This window comes from Arvicola amphibius, chromosome 6, assembly GCF_903992535.2.
Source record: "Arvicola amphibius chromosome 6, mArvAmp1.2, whole genome shotgun sequence".
Taxonomy (NCBI): domain Eukaryota; kingdom Metazoa; phylum Chordata; class Mammalia; order Rodentia; family Cricetidae; genus Arvicola; species Arvicola amphibius.
This window is the reverse complement of record NC_052052.2, coordinates 38679931-38699532: the sequence shown is the minus strand read 5'-3', so window position 1 is coordinate 38699532 and position 19602 is coordinate 38679931. Positions and strand designations below refer to the sequence as shown.

The following is a 19602-nucleotide window of genomic DNA, read 5'->3' as shown; positions in this document are numbered from 1 at the left end:
CCCTACTTCCCATAGACAGTGTCACCCAGAGGGGTCAGGGCTGGTCAAAGGAGGTAAGAGATGGGGGCTCAGGACCCAGCCAGGGCTTCCTTGAGAGCTGACATCTGAAGTGATACATGTTCTTAATGAAATCTGGCTAAACAGAATCAGAACTAATGGAGGTGGAAGCATCAGGACCTATCCACGTGACCTCTTACATCTGTTGTGTCTACCCAGCCCCTTGTGTGTGTGTGTGTGTGTGTGTGTGTGTGTGTGTGTTTCTGTCTTGTATAACCTCGATGACCTGGAGGCCCTGAAGTAGCTGAGAATGACCTTGAATTCCTGAGCCTCCTGCCTCTACCTCTGCCTTCCAAATGTTGAATCACACGTGGGTGACATCAAGACAGGTTCTGTCTTTTTATTTGAAAAGCAACCTCTCAATGATAAGCTTCTGGCTCCATCCCTGGTTACACGGATGAATGGAGTGTGTGTTCTAAGCAAAAGGAGCAGCACATGCCAAGGCCTGGGGACATGACTGCAGGGCATGTGGCAGGGCTTCATCCAGGACTTACTTGTCTCTCTCTCTCTCTCTCTCTCTCTCTCTCTCTCTCTCCCTCCCTCCCCCCCCCCCCCCCCCCCCCCCCCCCCCCCCCCCCCTCTCTCTCTCTCTCCAGAACTACAAACTCCAGCTATATCAGTGTCTCCCTGCACACTCCCATGCCTTTGTCTACACTGGTCCCTCATCTAACACACCTGCTTCCTACTTCATTAATAACCCACCTGTCAAGGCTCAGCTCTGTTTCCCATCTGCTCCAGAGAGACCCTCACTCCACGCATCACATGCGTGTACGCATGTGCATACACGTGTACACACACACACAGACAGACACACACACACCCTCATCTGGATTCCTTATATAACAGTTGACGGTAGAAGTCATGATGGTCAGCTTCTTGTATGTGAGGCCACCAGATCTGGGCTGATTTTCACAGCACAGCTTCTGGCCTCAGCTCACACAGGGCGGCATAAGAATTCACAGTCGGGTGGGGGTGGCTAAGAGCACTGGCTGCTCTTCCACAGGACCGGGGTTCAATTCCCAGCACCCACATGGCAGCTCACCATTGTCGATAATTCCAGCTTCAGGAGTTCCCAAGGCCATCATACAGATACACACGCAGGCAAAACACCAACACATAAAATAAAAATAAACAATTCAAAACTCACAGCCTTTCCAGGCAGCCTATTTGTTGTTGTTGTTGTTATTGTTGTTCGAGACAGGGTTTCTCTGTAGCTTTGGAGCCTGTCCTGGAACTAGCTCTTGTAGACCAGGCTGGTCTCGAACTCACAGAGATCCGCCTGCCTCTGTTTCCCAAGTGCTGGGATGCACCACCGCCGCCAGGCCCCAGACGGCCTATTTTGATGTGAACAGCAATCCCCTCCTTCCCCCCCCCTCCCCCACTTCTCCCTGATCCTAGTGTGAACCTGCCTGTCTCCTCTGGGATCTGGTCCAAGTCCTTCCCACCATGGCTGCATCTGAAGGCTGCCCTCTCTTGCTTCCTCTTGTGACATCCTGGAGCTCAGGGCCAATCCGGGGCAACTGGAATCCTTCCTACTGTCCCTTGCCTTTGTAAAGGGACAGCTGTAATCTAATGGCAGCCACGTGTTATGATGAGTCACAGTTAAGAGCATCTGGGGCCCAGGGATGGTGGCCCCGTTAACTCTTAATGGGCCAGGACTCTCTGCTAGATCTTGTAGGCTTCTTCGGAGTCTGCAAAGCCACCCCAGGTCTGGGTGCATAGTGGGCATCTGGGGGCTGACCCTTCACTCTAAGAGTGAGAGGGGACTGAGTATGAGCTCTGGAGTTAGGAGGGCTGAGTTGCAGTTCCCGCTTGCCACTTATTGGAGTGGCTCAAGACAGGTCACATGGACTCGACTGCCCCAGTTTCCACATCTGGACAATGGCAATTGTAGGAATTGTTTGAGAGGGCGAGTGTGAGCTGCTTGCTAGCGGTGAGCGTAATTTCCTGCCTTCTGGTCTCTTGCAAAACACTGCCCCCCCCCCCACGGCGCGCATCCCCTCCCCTTCCGTTGGACAAGTGGTTAGAATGAATGAATGTCCACGCCTGACTGCAGAAGCTAGACTTTCTCTGCTCAGATGGCGGGGCAGTGCGGCTGGACCGCGAGAGCTCAGGTGCGGGGCGCGCGGGGACCGGGAGCTGTGGCCTAGGGGAGGCGGAGAATGTTCCCGGCCCCACGGGTGGAGGCGTCCGCAGTTCCCGTAGTAGTTGTCTGCGCCACTGCTCTGAGGCCCTGGCCGCACCGACCTTGAGCGCCGGGGTCTCACCTGGCCAACGCCTGGGGTTGGAGGGATGGGATGTGGGGTGGAGAGGGCGGGCGCTGCGCAGCCGGGGCGCGGCCATGGCCCCACTGCGCGGGTGGGCAGCCCGAGACCGGCCCGGCCCCGACGCCTTCCCCGCCCCCCGGCGCGCCCCTCCCCGGCCGCCGCGTCGCGGGGATCCGGCCGCAGCACCTGGGCCGCGCCTGGCGTCAGGCGCGCGCAGCGATGACCACGGCCGGTGGCCCGGGAACCCTGCCCGCGGGGTGAGTGGCCGAGGCAGCCTCGGGGCGCGGGCCGTGCGGGGTGGATGCCGCGGGACCTCCCAGGAGGAGCCCCAGGACCGCACTGCGGCTCCAGCCGCTGGGCAGCCCGCGCCCCGCTGCCTCCCGGGGACCCTGGCTCAGTCACTGTCCCTCTGGGTCCCAACTTTCTCTCCCTCCTTGTGGAGTGTGCAGCCGTGGGGTGGGCCTTGTTACGATCAACCCTCCTTACAGATGAGGAAACTGAGGCATAGTTTTTAAGTGACTTGTCCTCCATTATCCAGGAGGTAAGAGTGGGGAGTTTAAGGTGTTTGAAGGGCTCTAAGCGTGCTCTGGCCCGGGATATTGGGTGTTGCAGGAACCTTGGCTGTCAAGGTGGGTATTGTCACTATCAACATGGCTGTCTTGGTCAGCCCCACCCCCACCCCGCCGAAGTCACGGTCAGACCCCCTACAACGTCCCCAGGCACTGCCAGCTGCTGTCTGGAGACAATCAGCGGCTCTGGCTCTGCTGTTCCCAGGTCTCAGTGCTTGAGGCTAGTTGCTGGTCTCCCTGGCTGTGGGAGGTTGCTGGGCAGATCCTGCTCAGGTGAGCTGGGAGGGGTGCCCGCCCTACTTGGAGATCAGAACAGGGACAATATTTGCCAAGGGCCCGAGGCCTGACAGGTGAACAGGGAGGAAAGGAGCCTGGTACCACAGGACAGCTGGAAGCCTCCCCAGGGCCCGCTATGGTAGTATGAGTCTGAGAGCTTGGAAGTTTGGTGCCAGGATACGGTGGCCTGGAGGAGGGCCGCTCATTAAGTTTTCCCTTCCTCGTTTCTCTTGTATAACTTTGGTCAAGGCCTTCACCTCCCGGACTTCTGGCCCCTCCTTTGGAAAACACAGAGAGGCTGGGCTAGCTGTGCCCTCCCTGCTGAGGACTGAAGGCCTCGCATCTGGAGCTTAGCCGGGTACTTTTCTGCACAACCCCTTGCGCACCGTGCCCTAGAACAGTGGTTTTTCAGAAGGTAGGCCCAGAGCAAGGCTTCCATCCACGAATCCCAGACTTCCCGTCTGGAAGCCACTCTGATCCCTCTGGCTCACACACCCACGTCTATGCTTGAGTCCCTGGAATGACCCTGGGCTTCTCCAGCCCTGCTCTAAGCTTCCAGTCAGCACAAATCTCTAGCATAAACAGAACAATCGTCTTCTTGTATGCCTGAGGGCCTACACAGGTTCATCTGTCCATTCCCCTGTCCCAGTCAGTGTTATCCTTGCAGGATTTGAGCAGAAGAGGGCCAAAGCAGAAGCATCTCCACCTCTACCACAGACACTTACTTAGTCACTCAGCAAATAGTCAGACCCCATCTAGGCCTAACTCTGGGAAAAAAGGGTCACGTCTCAGATTTCCACCATATAACAATAATTTCTTGGTAGTGGCGATGGGGTGGGTTGAGACAGAGTCTCATGTAGTCCAGGCTACCCTTGTAGCTGAGGATGACCCTGAACTCTTGATGTTCCCATCTCTATCTCCCACCAGGTGGGACTACAGGCCTATGCTACCATGCCCAGCTAAAAAGTTGTGAAATGTTTTGTTTTTAAGGCTTCAGAGGATATGATAAATAATTTTTAAAGATATTTTTGTTTTTAATTATATATATATACACACACACACGTGTGTGTGTGCGCATGCACTCGAGCGCCTGCATGTGTGTATATGTATAAAGAAAGAGTTCAGAAGAGGGCATCAGATCCCCTGTGCCCTGTGCCTGTAGTTATAGGCAGCTATGAGCCACCTATGTGGGTTCTGGGAACCAAACTCTGGTCCTCTGTGAGGATGGCACGCATTCTTAACCACTAAGCCACCTCTCCAGTCCCTATGGTAAATAATAAAATGGAAGCCGGTGGTGATGGCGCACACCTTTATTCCTAGCACTTGGGAAACAGGGGCAGGTGGATCTCTGTGAGTTCGATGCAAGCCTGGTCTGCAGAGCAAGTTCCAGGATAGCTAGGGCTACACAGAAAAACCCTGTCTCGAAAACAAACAACGACAATAATAATAAAGTTGACCCCATGTTCTTGTCACGCTGTGTTGCCATACATTAACCCTGTGCCCACATACTTTATTCTGTATTTAAGAGAGAAGTCTTGTTAGCGTCGCAAAGCCCTCGTGGAGCCTCCCTTCTGTCTTCCCTCTCCAGAGATAACTGCCAGCCGGAATCGTGGGTTTATCATTTCCCACTTTTATCCTCCTGCTGAGTATAGGAAAATCAAAAAACATACAGTTTGGGGATGGGGAATATTTTTTTTTTTCCTGAGACAGGGTTTCTCTGCATATCTTTGGCTGTCCTGGAACTCGCTCTGTAGACCAGGCTGGTCTTGAACTTGCAGAGGTTCACCTGCCTCTGCCTCCCAAGTGCTGGGATTAAAGGCGGGCACTTTTTGTTTGTGTTTGTGAGGTTTTGCCTTCTCGGTCCCACAGGCTGGTCCCTGTCACCCTAATACCTGTTTCATCACCCTGTGTAAAGACTCCATGTGTTTACTCACCTTGTTAGACATTGGGGTGGTTCCCTGGGTCCTGCTATTCAAACAGAATATTCCTGTATGGCTGTCTTTTGCCTCTGTGGTGCCCCTCAAGGGTTACTGGTGCACACTCAAGCACCGCCTCCCTCATCCCCTTCTTCCTCCCCCCCCCCCTTTGTTTCCTTCTGATAGGATCTCACTGTGTAGTCCTTGTCTGGCCTCAGACTCCAGATCCTTCTGCCTCAGCCTTCCTGAGTGCCGGGACAGGAGGAGTGCGCCACCACACCTGGCTTGTTCCTTTACAAAATCAGCCGTGCTTGGTGAGAGAATTGACAGCAATGGAAAAGAATAACCACACGGGGTGGCAATGGCGCACCCATTTAGGCAGGTGAATCTCTGTGAAGTTCGAGGCCAGCCTGGTCTACAAAGTGGGTACCTGGACAGCCAGAGCTGTTACACAAAGAAAGCCTGTCTTGAAAAACAAAAACAAACAAACAAAAAGAATAACCGGTAATGGTTCATGAGTACTTCCCACCTCTGTCTTCCCTCACAACCCTGGGATGTAGGGACTGCTAGGCCCATTGTATTGACAAGGAAATAAAGGCTTGTAAGGCTGAAGAACTTTCTGCTGGCTGGGATGGAGCTCAGTTATATGGTACGGGTCTAGCATGCACAGAGCCCTGGGTTTGATCCCCTAGCATGGAATAAAGCTGGGCATGACGGAACATGTCTGCAATCCCAGCACGCGAGAGGCAGAGGCAAGAGGATCAACCTCATCCTTGGCTACATAGTGAGTTCCAGGCCGGCCTTCGTTATAAGAGACCCAGTCCAGTCTCAAAAAACAAAAACACAAAGCCTTTACCAGGTGATCAAGAGACTGCAGAGCTACATCAGCCCAACCAAGGCTGTCTGCTTTCAAAGCTCTAAGAGACTTTGGCGTGTTAAGTCATGCCTTGGAGCACAGGCTGTGTGTGGCTAAGGGCCGCAGGAGTGTGTGGCTTTGGATGAAACCTCTTGACCATACTGGAAGCTTAGAAGGGTCAATTCAGAGCCACACACACACACACACACACACACCGTAGATATCCACTGCATTCTTTGATCTAGAGTCCCGTGCCACCAAAGGGCAGAGCAGAGATTAAAATCCAGGCCTGGTTCCAGTCTGTTCCCTGAGTGACTGTCCTGGCTGAGGTTAGGGTCGGGGATTAACAGGGTCTGAGGATCTCCCAGTGACCTTGTGGCCAGCCCAAGCCCATGACACAGGGAGATGGGAAGGGAAGAGGAGTAGAGTGGCTCTCTCCTAGCCCCTCCACCCCGCAACTTGCTTCTCACTGTGGCCTCCTATGTGTGCATGTATGCGGGGGGCGGGGTTTGGGGAAAGGGGGTGAATGCGTATGTATCTGAATGAGAGACATCCTGTGCCTAAGACCCCGATGGAGTCTCCAACTTAGTGCCTGCCCCTCCCCATCCTTTACCCATGCCTGAATGTCCTTAAGGCACAGCAGAGAGAGGCCACCATCACCACAAGGATGTAAGCTGGCAGAACAAGGTACCCTGGAACAGAAAGGGCAGGATGGACTTGGGGCCTCTTTCCCAGCCAGGGGCAGGGGAAGCCTGGGGAAAGCCCTGTGCTTTGCCCCAGCAGAAGCCCTGGGAGGAGTTGCCCACACCCGCTGTGTCTTTATGCTTATCTGTCAAAGGCAGATAAGAGCTCAGCTGGGAGGATTGAGCAAAATCCGTGTGCTGCAGCTAATTTAGATAAAGCTTGAGTGATCTCTTGGTGGATGGAGCGGCTGTCAGTGGCATTAATCCCATAGGAGTCTTCCTGGGCTCTGGGGCCAGGCCCTGCCTCATCTCTCCACCCAGCAGGCTTTCTGGACTGTCTTCTGCCTGTCGAGCCTGCTGGGCCTCGGAACCACCTTGTGGCACTGCCACTTTTACTCGCTCCATTCCCTTCATGGATTTCTTTCTGTGCCCTGGGTTCAGTGTGGTACCATCTGGCTGAGATACCTTCCTGTGCCAGGCTGAGTGAGGGCCTCTTCAGTCCCAATGCTTTCTACAGCCACAGCCCTGTTAACTGTGGCCGTCACTGCTCTGGTAGCTTAGGAGCCTTCGGAAGACTGAGCCCCTCAAGGGCAAGGTTCCAGTCTGGGGCCACTCTGTTCCCAGAGCCCATACTGAGCAGAGAGAGAGGGTGGGAGAGAGGGGGGGGAGAGAGCTCAGTCAGTGTGGTGGGAGGGAAGACAGAAAAAAATGGGTTCAACCCTATCTCTAGCATAAGGGGTAAGGGTGGCAGGGTCACTGTAGACCTTCCTCACATCAGTTAGGCCAAAGAGGTGCTGTGTGTCTTTCCCACTTCTCCTTGGGATGTGGTGAGGGGTAGGATGTTGGCAAAAATGAGAAGCAGGCTTTTGCCTCTGCACTTGGTGGATGTGAGCCTCTCGATTCTACGAGGCTCAGCCGATGGATATTGACGTAGGCAGAAACTGAGATTAGAGCCCAACCCTTGACTCTGTGGTCTCGGCCAAGTCAACTTGGCCTCTGTGGCTCTGTTTTCTCATCTGCAGTGTGATAACCACATGTCACAAAGCACTTTGAGGGTACAAACGAAGAATGCCATTGAGTGCTCGTAGCACAATGCTTGCAGTTTCCTAGTTAATTCACACAGCAGAGATGAATGGGTTGGACACTGGTTGCTAGGCTGGGCCCTGAACACAAAGGAAGACAGGCCTGCCAGGCTCCAAGAGAAGAAGGCCAGCCTGCTTTGGGTGGGGCCTTTTATGACTGTGGAAAGGAAGTGGGTCTTCTTCACTCTCAGAGACATGAGAAGCCATGATGGATTTGAATTAACATGGTCAGATCTGTGCTTTCAAAAGGTATCCGTGGCTGTTAAGACAGGGCTGGGTTAGAAGGGTGAGTGTTTCCAAGAGTCTGCCTTCAGAACGATTTCCTGGGGGCTGGGTGGGTTACACTAGGCACCCTCTAAAATGCCCTCCTGAACCCCTTGACTGCCACAGGTCCTCCCTAGCGGTGGGAGCTAGAGGGTGACTGGAAACAAACTGTGGTCACTGCAGCTTTGAGACTCAGGAACCTCCTGTTGGTCACTCAAGGCAGGGGAGGGGAGGTTTGGGGCTTGTACTGCTTGAAGATTCAAAACCAAACCTCCTTCGCTGCACTTAAACAGGGGCTTCCGGGTTCCAGCCTCAGTGAATGGGAGGGGGCGTGGCTGGGAAGAATCTACCAGTGGAGAAAGTATTTCCCTAAAAATGACAAACATTGGTTGATTTTCCTACAAGAGCTGGAAATCCACATTACCTTTGAGGACCTAGAATCCTTAAAGTAAAATAGTGATTTTTTTTTTTTTTTACAGTCTCAGGGTGGCAGCACCCAGGGAACCTGGCCAAAGTCAACAGAGTCCTTTCTGAAGGGATGGGTCCTCATCCCCAAGGTCCCTTTTGGAATTACTCAAATGTGAGTTACCAATAAAAGTACAAAACACACAAGGAAACAAGCCACTGTGAGTGACAGGCGCCAGAAACAATAATTAGCAGAATTATTTTCTCTGAGGATCTAAAATGCTAAATTAATAAATAATTAGTTGAGTTTACGATGTGTGAAGTTGAAGCTGAACGGGAAGCAATAAGCTGGGAACCAGTGGCTGTCTAAAATAACCGACCAGATTTGAAAGAAGAATCTAGTGGAATCTCTGGAAATGAGAACCACAATCAACATGAAAAAACCCAGCAAGCAATTAGCAAGTTCCACACCCAAAGAGAAACTAGCACAGTGAATGCCCTGTAAAGGGAGCAGGGAGCTGTGTGTTAAGGGGATCCCTAAAGGAAGTGCTCAGCCTGTAACCCCAGTTCTTGGGAGACTGGGGCAGGAGGGCTGAGCTGAGTGTTTGAGGACAGTTTGGATCACTGTCTTAGTCTCTTTCTTCTTTTAGGTTTACTTATTTTATCTAAACAAATGTCTCACCGATGTGTATCAATGTGTGCCACATGTGTGCCTAGAGCCTGCAGAAGTCAGAAGGGGTCTCTTCCCCCTGGAAGTGAAGTTATGGATGGTCGTGAGCCATCGTGTGGGTGCTGGTAATTGAACCGTGATCCTCCGCAAGAGCAGCAAGTGCTCTAAACTGCTGAGCTACCTCTCCAGGCCCTATCTTAGTTTCTTTTCCTGTTGTTGAGATAAAAATAACTCTGATAAGAGCGGTTTAAGAAAGAAAGGGATTATTCTGGCTTTGCAGTTCCTGGGGGGGGATGCTGTCCGTCATGATGGGGAAAGTGTGGTAGCAGGAAGCTGGCTGCCCATATCACAGCCACACTTAGGAAGCAAAGAATGTGACAGGAAGCAGAGCTGGACTGTAGAGCCTGAAGGCCACCCCTAATGGTCCACTTCCCTCAGGAAAACCCCATTTCCTAATAGATTCACAACCTCCCTAACTCAGCTGGGGACTGAGTGTTCGTATAAGAGCCCATAGGTGACATTTCACATTCAAACTACCAGAGCTACATAGTAAGTCCCTGTCTTAAAAGACAAGGGCGGGCAAGATGGCTCGGCAGGTAAAGAGGCTTGCTGCCAAGCCTGAGGATCTGAGTTCGATGCTCGTGACATACAGGGAAGGAGACGCTCGTCTCCCACACATGGTGTATCTCTCTGTCAACTTGGAAAGGGTCTTTATTATTTAAACAAGTCCCAAAAATCACCACTGATAAATGTGTGCAGAACCTAAGAGAGATTGAGGAAGGGTACCTTGTGGAACATGAAGTGTGGTATGAAAGGGGCTAAGACTGGGTAAGGAGGTCACAGAAGAGGAGAGGGGAGCTTTCCTGGCAGACTTGGGTCACCATGACAGCAGCTTGGCCCAGAGACAGGTGGGTGAGCAATGAAGCCCAGGGAGAGGGGTGGGTCAAAGATGGCTATCAGACTTCTGGCATGAGAAACTGGGTGGAGGTGTGTTACTCATTAAAGTGGCAAGGCTGAGAGGGAACAGGCTAGGGAGAAGGTGCAAGAGGCAAGCTTTGACTGCTTCTCAGTTTGCCTGGGAGGATCCGCTGCCCGGCCTCAGGGTGGGTGTGGGACTTGGCCTAAGTGGAGAACTTCTTTTCACTGGGGTTTGAAGATCAGGATTTTCTCCAGCAGTGTGGCAAGCTTCTATAAGAACCTCCTTCTAGTGCACACCTTTAATCCCAGCACCCATGTGAGTGGATCTCTGTTCTAGGCTGTCCTGATCTACAGAAAGGGTTCCAGGATAGCCAGGGGCTACATAGAGAGACCCTGTCTCAAAACACTAACAAGACTTCTTTTATTCAAATCAGACTCCTGGAAAAGTGGCATTTTCATTTTTTAGAAGGGAAAGTTTAGACCCAGGAAAGTCCCAGCCTTGGACTTCATTCATTCATTCATTCCTCCCTCCTTCACGAGTTTGTTAGGAGCCTGCTTGTACCAGACACTAGGGCTGGGGATACAGAAGGGGTAGAAGCAAGATTCCTGCTTTTTAGAAGCTTGTATTTTAGTGGCAGGAGACAGACAATAATTCAAATATGTAGGTAGGATGCTAAGAACTATAGGGGAACTTGAGGACCAGAAGAGGGCCAGGTATGTAGGAGATAGCATCAGGAAGGTGACTTAAGTATGGAAGGCTCTGGAATGCTCATACAGAACCATTGCCCTCCAGGGCCCATTGTGACAGGGTCAGTTCTAGAGTATAGGCCTGATGTCGGTAAGAACCTGGAGAAAGAAATACCTCAAGAGGGACGACGTGGAATCCATGTTGAGTGGTGCCCTTCTGGGTGGCAGCAGCGCCCAATGGGTCAGAAGGGCCACAAGGACTCCCTTTACACTTGTGAAGGGTAAGAAGCATCCCTTTTTATGGCTTCCTTGCTCCCATCCTCAATCCCGTCCCTACCCTGCCATTGAGTCCCAGGTGACACCCTGCCTTCTTCCACCATTGGGGATGCTGAGAGGTCCCTGTGTTTCTGCACGGAGGAGGATGTCTCAGCCCTGAGGAGGTTTAGTTGTCAGGTCAACCAATCCGGTGAGGCTCTGTCCAGGTCAGGAGAGGCCAAAGACTCCCTCAGTCACATGTCTGTTTCTTCTCTCAGGTCTCCTGTGAGCAGCCTCCATGAGGCCCTGGACCAGTGCATGACAGCCCTGGACCTCTTCCTCACCAACCAGTTCTCAGAAGCACTCAGCTACCTCAAACCCAGGTAAGCTCAAGGGGTGGGTGTGCACACATGCAGGTGCCCACAAAGGGATGGGCATGGACTGGGGGAACCCCGTGAATACATCATACTGACCCCTGAAGAGTTTTATCCAAATGGCCCAGGCACCCCTCTCCCACAGCCTGTGAGCAGCCAGGTGGTTTGCACAGTCATTGGGAGCTGGTGACTTCCATCCCATTGAATCCACTGCAGGTGATTTCCTGTTCCCTTTTCCAGCCAGTCTGAACTACTCCTTCCTCCTTTAGGACTGTTCGCTGGGCCTTTGGGTAGTGACGAGGGCTACGCTTTGAGGCGTTTCTCCAGTGTTTGCTGTTGGTCTGTTTGTTTAGTTTTGAGACAGGGTCTCCGAGCCAACCTCTGACTTGAGATCCTCCTGCCTCTGCCTTCCAAGTGCTAGGATTCCCAGCATGTACCACCAGGCCTGGTATACTGTTTCTAAATAATGTGCGCATGCAGGGTTTCTTTCCTAATCCCAATCCCCCACGTCTGTTTGGTTTTTAAAACTGAGGTGTAATTCAGATACCATAAAATTCACTTTTAATAAAAAATTATTTGTGCGAGTGTGCGTGCGTGTCTGTGTGTATACATGTGTGTATGTGCATGTACATGTGTGTATGTGTGCGTGTATGTGCGTGTTGTGTGTGTGCGTGTGTGTGCACGTGCGTGTACATGTGTGTATGTATGCGTGTGTGTGCATGTTGTGTGTGTGCGTGTGTGCGTGTCGTGTGTGTGCATGTGTGTATGTGTGCGTGTGTGCGTGTGTGTGCGTGTGCGTGTGCGTCTGTGTGTGTGTGTGTAGGCTAGAGGACAACTCTAGGGAGCCAGGTCTCTTGCCACCACCCTGTGTGTCCCTGGGATTAAACTCGGACTTTCAGGTCTGCATAAAGCTGAGCGATCTCATTATCCCAAATTCACCATTTTGTCACTTTAAAAACTCATCTCTTAGTAGACACAACTGTAGTTTTCACTGGGTGTGGTGGTGCACACCTCTACTCCCAGTACTTGGAGGCAGAGGCAGGTGGCTCTCTGTGAGTTCGAGGCCAGGCCTGGTCTATATAGTGAGTTTCAGGACAGCCAGGGTAACAGAAAGATCTTTTCTACAAAGAAAAGAATTTAGCTTTCTTACCTGGATATAATGGTGCCCTTCACCCCAGAACTTGGAAGGCAGAGACAGAAAGTTCTTGAGTTCAAAGTCATCCTCTGTTAGAGAACAAATTCAAGGCCTGCCTGGGCTACATGAGCTCTTTATCGTGAAAAGCAAAAACAAAAACAAAAGAATTTAGCTTTCTTACCCACAGGCCCCATGTTGTTTCCCTCACCCCCTTACTGTATTACAATATTTAACCAAATTATTGAGATTATTATACCTTCATAATCATTGCATCTCTTATATCTTTGTCAGCACACACACACGCACACGCACAACATGCACACATACACGCACGCACACATATACACATGTACACGCACACACACGCACACACACACATACACACACACACACACACCACAAAACCAAACCCACAGCTCTCATCCTAAACGGAACAGGAGAGAGTTTCTTCTGGCACCATTTTGAGTGATCGTGTCCTGAGAGCACAGATTGAGGTTACCCCAAATTCCATATTCCAGTATGGAAGCAGTCTCATGAAAATTTTATAGTTTTACAGAACCGATAAAATCGTAAATCAAGGCAAGTGTAAATACATTGGTGGGTACATCAGAGAGGCAGAACAAAATGAAGGAGGCCTTGCTACAGTCTCAGGATGCTCTTACGGCAGTCTTAGCTTCTGGATTGGTGGGAGCTGGTAGTCCACTAAGATCATAGATTCCATGTTAGTTCTGACACAGGCGTGGGCCAGGAGTGGCTGGAGCCCTTGATAAGGTAACTAGCCTGTTGGACCTGAGATATTCCAGTCTCTCATTTCAGGAGTTTTCCTTCATTATTATCGCTCACTGTCAGGATGAGTTGTGTGTTTGATGAGCTGGGTGGCATTTCCTTGCTGGACTTGTTAGTGGTCTTGGCTCCTCATCTCCTAGTGTGCTGTCTTTTACACCCTCCACAGGGTGACCCCATCACAAGTTGCCCCAGATATTCAAACACACCACATTAACTGTGAGCGAATCTACCATAGCTGTTGTGCTGGCTAGTTTTTTGTCAGCTTGACACAAGCTAGGGTCATCTGTGAAGAGGGAGCCTCATTTGGGAAAAAGCCTCCAGAATATCAGGCTATAGGCAAGCTTGTTGGCATTTTCTTAATTAGACTGCTTTGATGTGGAAGAGCCTAATCCACCGTGGGTGGTGCCATCCCTGGGCTCGTGGTCCCAGGTTCTATGAGAAAGCAGGCTGAGCAAGCCAGTAAGCAGCACCCTCCATGGCCTCTGCATCAGCTCCTGCCTCCAGGATCCTGCCCTGCTTGAGTTCCTGTCCTGACTCCTTCCGTGATGAACAGCAATGTGGAAGTGTAAGCAAAACAAACCTTTCCTCCGGAGTCGCTTCGGTCATGTGTTTCATCACAGCAACAGTGACCCTAGTCCTGTTCCTCCTCCGGTGTGATCTGTGTGTCCCCTTCTCAGAGCTGTTTCAGATCTTCTACTCTTCCTGTCTGCCCAGGTTTCTGAGCAGTGGGCTGGGACAAAGGTCTCTTTCATTCTGTAGTTTTGTAATCGACACTTTCTGTTCTAGGAAGTTCCCTTAATCTTCTGTTCCCTTTCTTTCAGCCAGGTGTTGGCCTTCCCAGGTGAGCCTTCTCTAAGCTTCGCCTTCCTTCCCTTCTCCTTTACGTTTGTTTTCGAAGGTGTGTGTATGGGTGTATGTGTGTGTGCGTATATGTGTGCATGTATGTGTGCATGTATGTGTGCATGTGTGTGCATGTGTATATGTGCATGTATGTGTGCATGTGTGTATGTGTGTATGTGTGTATATGTGCATGCATGTGTGCATGTGTGTGTGCATGTGTGTGTGCGTGTGTGTGCATGTGTGCGTGGCCACTGCACAACTTGTCAGAACACAACTTTCAGGAGTCATTTCCCTCCCTCCACCATGTGGATTCAGGGATTGAACTCAGGTCTTCAGGCTTTGGAGAAAGTGCCTTTACTCACTGAGCCATCTTGCTGAGCCCTCCCTTGCATTTCCGTCTTTTCCCTCGGAGTGCCATTAAGTTCTTCCCTTGACTTTGTTTCCTCCATGATGCCATAACTAACTTCCTAGTGCTCACTGTTTCTCTGCATATTCTTTTTGGTCCTTAACATCTATTTTTTTCTTCTTCTTTTTTTTTAACTCTTGTACACGTGTGTGATGCACGTGTGTCAAGGTTTGTGTAAATGTGTGTGTGCAGGCATGTGGGGGCCCAAGGCTGATGGTGGACTCATCCTTGATCACTCTCCTACAAGCTCACAGCCTGCTCGTGTGGCTAGTCTTGCTACCCAGCTTGCTCTGAGGGGTCCCCGATCTCCACATCCTTGGGGTAGAATCACAGGTGGGCCACCACGCCACCCAGCATTTATGTGGGGCTCTGGGGATCTTCCAGTCCCCGTGCTCAGACTGCAACTGCTTTAACTGCTGAGCTGCTTTTCCAGTCCCCTTTATATTTTTACTTGTATTTTATGCATGCTGGTGTTTGCCTGTATGTATGTATGTATGTATGTATGTATGTATGTATGTATATGCATCGCGTGTGTGCCTGGTGCCCAGGCAAAGAACCAGTAGAGAACCACAATCCCCTGGAAGTGGAGTTTTAAAAGCTTGTGAACCCTCATGTGGGTGCTGGGAACTGAACCTGGGTTCTTAGCGAGGTGAACGCCTTTAACTGCTGAGTCATCAGTTAAAGGCGTTTATCCGGCCGTCATCCCTTTTATTGGAGACAAAAATCTTACTATTTCATCCAGGATGGCCTCAAACTTGAGATCCTCCTGCCTCGGGTTGCCCATTTCTGGGATTGCAGGTGTGTGCCACCACACCTGGAACCCAGCATGCCTGCCTCACTTCTAGGACAAGTTGTTTCCCTGTGCCAGTCTGGGGGGCTCAGTGGCACGCTCCCTGCATCTCACCTTAGGGCAACCAAAAATTATCATATGTCCCAAGGAAGTAAAGTCATACCCCACCCATGACAACCAAAGACTCTTTCCAGAAACTGTCAGATTTCCTTCTGCAGAGCAGAGACAAATGCCCCTCATCACCCTCCCTGAGAACCATGGCTCTAGAGTGGTGGTCACCAGTAACAGCCACAGGCCCCGGACCCATTTATAGCCATTGAAACTTCAGAGAAGGCTGGATCCACAATTATTCATGATTCCGTACTGAGCACAGGTCTGCTTGTCTGTTCTGCCCCTAGTGAGGTGGGTAGCACCTTTCTGTGCTCCTTGGGCTTAACAAGGTTTGCCTCAGTCCCTTCCTTCTCTGTCTCTGCTGTCGGGATGCCACATCTCTGAATAAGACTGTCCTGCTGGCTTACGGTTCTCAGCACTGTCTCCAGGCACTGTCCGGAACACAGAAGCAACTCCTGTCAGTGGCAGAGCTGGGATGCAAAGCCAGGCCCACCCTGTGCTGCAGGCTGCATTCTGACTGCTGGGCTCTCCCAGGTCTCATGCAGGGTGGCATGGTCACCTTGCTTGGAAGTGCCTCATGTGGCTTCCTCTCAGAGAGGAGGGAGGCTGTGGAAAAGGGCATGCACAGAGAGAGATAGGTGAGTTCCTGGTACAGGAAGTTCAGGGTATGCCCATGCGATGTCTTGGAGTTTCTTTGAGACGGGCCAGGTAATTCTGGGGAGATAGCCAGGAGAGGAAATTGCTCTCTGAGAAGGCTGAGGGTCTCAGCGGAGGCTGACTCCAGCTCAGAAGTCACCTGTCTCCCGGGTGGTTCCCTGCAACCTTGCTCAGTGGCAGCTTGGGGAGTGGGCAGTTATGTGGCCCTGGCCTAGGGTTCCTAACTGGGTCCAGCAGAAGGTCTGAGGGCTCTGGATGGGAACCCCAGATGTTGAGGCTGAGGCGAGGAAGGAGGGCTGGCAAGGATTTGACAAGGCCTCAGTCTTGATTGCTAGTGGAGAAAGAGGGGGCCCACCCTCTGCACTCTTCCCCATCATGACAGCTGGTTTGGGCCCTAGGAGGTGGCACTCCAGGGGGCATCTTTTCACAGAGCTGAGTTCAGCTCAGGGGCCCAAGTGCCACATGTACAAACAAGAGGTTGTGAGGCATACAGAAAACTCTGGGTGTCTGAACTCGGGGGTCACCATACCTCTGTATCCCATTTCCCAATCCAGGTTGGAGTATTCCAGGTGATGGGCTGGTGAGGGCCAGGATTCCTGGCCACAGGTACATGTTGGGGCCTCAGGTCTCAGACTAGAAATTCCACTTTGTCTGCCAGCTGCCTGGGCAGGACTTCTTCCTTCCAGGCCCAGCAGGTGTGGCTGGGAGTATAGGGCTGAGTCCTGGGACCCAGGATGCAAAGAAAGAGGGAGAGAGAAGCAGGGAGAGGCCCTGGGAAAGAGGCTGGGGTGGGAGTGTTCTGAGAGATGCTGGTGGTCCTGCTGAGAAGCCCCTCAAGGAAGTGACTCTGGACGCTGGTGGGAAGAGGGACTCACATCTACCGAGCAGGGGTGGTATGGCCTGAGAGCTGAAAACAATTTCAGTCACTCAAGAAGCTCCCGAACAGAAAGATCATTGTATTCATTTTTCTCTTCCTTTCCTTTGTTTCTTCCCTTCCTTCCTCCCCCACTCCCCATTGTGTGTGTGTGTGTGTGTGTGTGTGTGTGTGTGTGTGTGGTCTCTGGCTGGCCTGGAACTTGCCGTTTAGACCAGGATAGCCTGGAATTTACAGACGCCTGCCTCTGCCTCCCGAGTGCTGGGATTAAAGGTGTGCTCCACCATGCACCTACAGAGGGGAATCCTGAGACTCAGAGAGGCCAAGAGACCTACCAGAGTCATGCAGCAGGTGACTGTCACAGCCAAGATTCCAGCCTGTGTCTGAGGGACTCTAAAGTCCAGGTTCAGCACCCCCACCCCCAGCAACAGACGGCCAGATCCTTTCCACTGGCCACTATTCCTACACAGAGTAGTCATGGCTGGAAGGTGCTGGGAACCTGCAGGACTGGGAGAAATCCAGTCTCTGTTCCTTTGGTCCTCAAGAATTCTGACCTATAGCAGGCAGATAATGGTGCATGCCTCTAAATACCAGCACTTGGGAAGCAGAGGAACCTCAAAACAAAACAAAATAAAACAAAAATCTCACCTCTGAGGGTTACCCAGAAGGAAAAGAGCAATGTCTGCAGGCTTTGCTAGTTTAATTAGAAAGGAAGACGGCCAGAGTCGTGTGATCTAACAATAAAACCCCTTATGAACCCTTGCCATCTCTCTCTCCTCTGACGTTCCTGGCATTGGCGTGATACTGAGGAGTTTAGAAAAGAATTGACCAGCCTGGTCTACAAGAGCTAGTTCCAGGACAGGCTCTAAAAAAGCTGCAGAGAGATCCTGTCTCGAAAAAACCAAAAAAAAAAAAAAAAAAAAAAAAGAAAAGAATTGACAAAGGCACTTGGGGAAGGGACCCAAACTGTGCAGGCTTCTGTCGTGGCAGGCAAGCTGTTCCCCTGACAGCCTCAGCGGCCCCAGCCTCAGCAGCCCCAGCCTCAGCGGCCCTAGGCCTCCAGCACCATCACCCCGTTGCTGGGGTAACAGCCAACTTCCAGGCTGCTAAGGGGTCCCTCCAAGTGCAACGAGGAATTGGCATTTTTCCAGGTATTACTGCCCACTGATGTCTCCATATTGGGCTAAATGCTGCCCCTTATACCATGGGACATTCCTTAGTCTAGAAGCTTGCATCAGTGGAGGCTCGGGGAGGCAGGAGGTGAAGGCTTTCTGAGGCTGTCCTGGCTCAACCCTGCCACATCAGACCACAGAAGTGAGTCACACTAAGCCCTGCCCCTTGGTCCCCACAGTCTTCAGAGGGAGAGCTAAACTTGTGCTCGTGGGCCGAGTGTGGTCTGTGCCCTGTCAGAGCCATGTGGTTCCCAAGGAGAAACCTGGATTCCCAGGGGTCCTGAAGGCTGTGGTGACTGAGTCAGAAAGTTAGCTCAAGCTGGAGGAGCAGCCTGGGCAAGGGCCCGGAAGAGGAAACTGTGGGGATTTGGTTGTCAGGTTTGGTGGCAAGGGCCTTTGCCTGCTGAGCCACCTCGCTGACCCCAGGGTTGCACTCTTGAGTGCTGGGAGGTTCAGCTGGAGCTGTGGGTCAGATGAGATGGGGAACCAGTGGTAACAGGTCTACATGGTGCTGGGAACAGGCAGGACCAGAGGAGGTGGGGCAGAAGGCAAGAGGCAGGTACCTGTGTGGACAAACAGCCTCAGGCCAGCACCAGGACCTGTGGCTTCTCCCCAGGAAGGTCACTTGGGGTCACTCAGCAGGAAGAAAAGAGGAGCTGGGAACTGGACCAAGATTTTTTTTTTTTTTTAGTTGAGAAAAAGATGTGAGCTCATTTTATTCCTTTCTTAGTAACAGGTATCAGGGTGGGGAGAACAAAATGGGGTGCTGGGAATCAGATCCCTCTGTGGGGAGGCTCAAGCTTCCCAGAATCCCTTGTCCCTCCCCGCTTTGGGCACTTGGTGTGGGCGTGAGAGGGCAGAGGCAGGGAGTGATTGACAGAGCTGCAGGAAGACAAAAGGCACTGGTGGGTTCTATTTTGGGCCCGAGGGAGAGAAGCCTCCTTTCAGGACCCAGGTAAGGCCAGAGGCTCTCCAGCGTCCTGACATTTCCCTTTCTTGGCTTTGGTCTTCGACTTGTTAGTTCTTAAACCCTTGGCAGTTTCCTGCTTGTCTGTAATGCATCCGTTACCATATTGGCCTCCCCCATTACCCCCATTACTCCCAGCCCTGCTCTCCCCCTCCCTCCTTGGATGGAGGTCATTTGAGGTGCCATGAAAGGGTCTGTGTCCCCTGCAGCCAGCCAGCCACCTCTGGTGCTCTCAGTGTCTGCTTTGCCCTGCAGAACCAAGGAGAGCATGTACCACTCACTGACGTATGCCACCATCCTGGAGATGCAGGCCATGATGACCTTCGACCCCCAGGACATCCTGCTTGCTAGCAACATGATGAAGGAAGCACAGTCGCTGTGTCAGAGGTGGGAGCCGTGGGGGCAGGGGTAGGGTAGCGAGGCCCACCCCACCCTCTCCTTCCTACCCACGGGCCTGGCGTGGGATAGGGTAGCGAGGCCCACCCCGCCATCTCCTGTGGGCCCGCGTGTTGGCTAAGGGCTGCTGCCGCCATCCCCGAGGATGCGTGTCCTCCAGTGCCGAGAGCTGGCCCTGTTGGCACGGCT

At 52.0% G+C, this 19602-nt stretch overlaps 1 protein-coding gene across 2 annotated transcripts in view; it reads left to right on the top strand.

Annotated features, from left to right (window-relative positions):
* Positions 1-2085: 2085 nt before the first annotated feature.
* The window catches only part of Ttc39a (tetratricopeptide repeat domain 39A), a 41283-nt gene continuing 23766 nt past the window's right edge, over positions 2086-19602 (top strand). Inside the window, exons 1-3 of one of the 2 annotated variants that reach the window (XM_038335349.1) lie at positions 2086-2171; positions 11184-11288; positions 19273-19404. In XM_038335349.1, coding sequence (XP_038191277.1) covers positions 2086-2171; positions 11184-11288; positions 19273-19404 — 323 coding nt within the window. Of the gene's footprint in view, positions 2172-2489; positions 2582-11183; positions 11289-19272; positions 19405-19602 lie in introns of those variants that run through there. The other variant, XM_038335350.2, reaches the window with a different exon arrangement.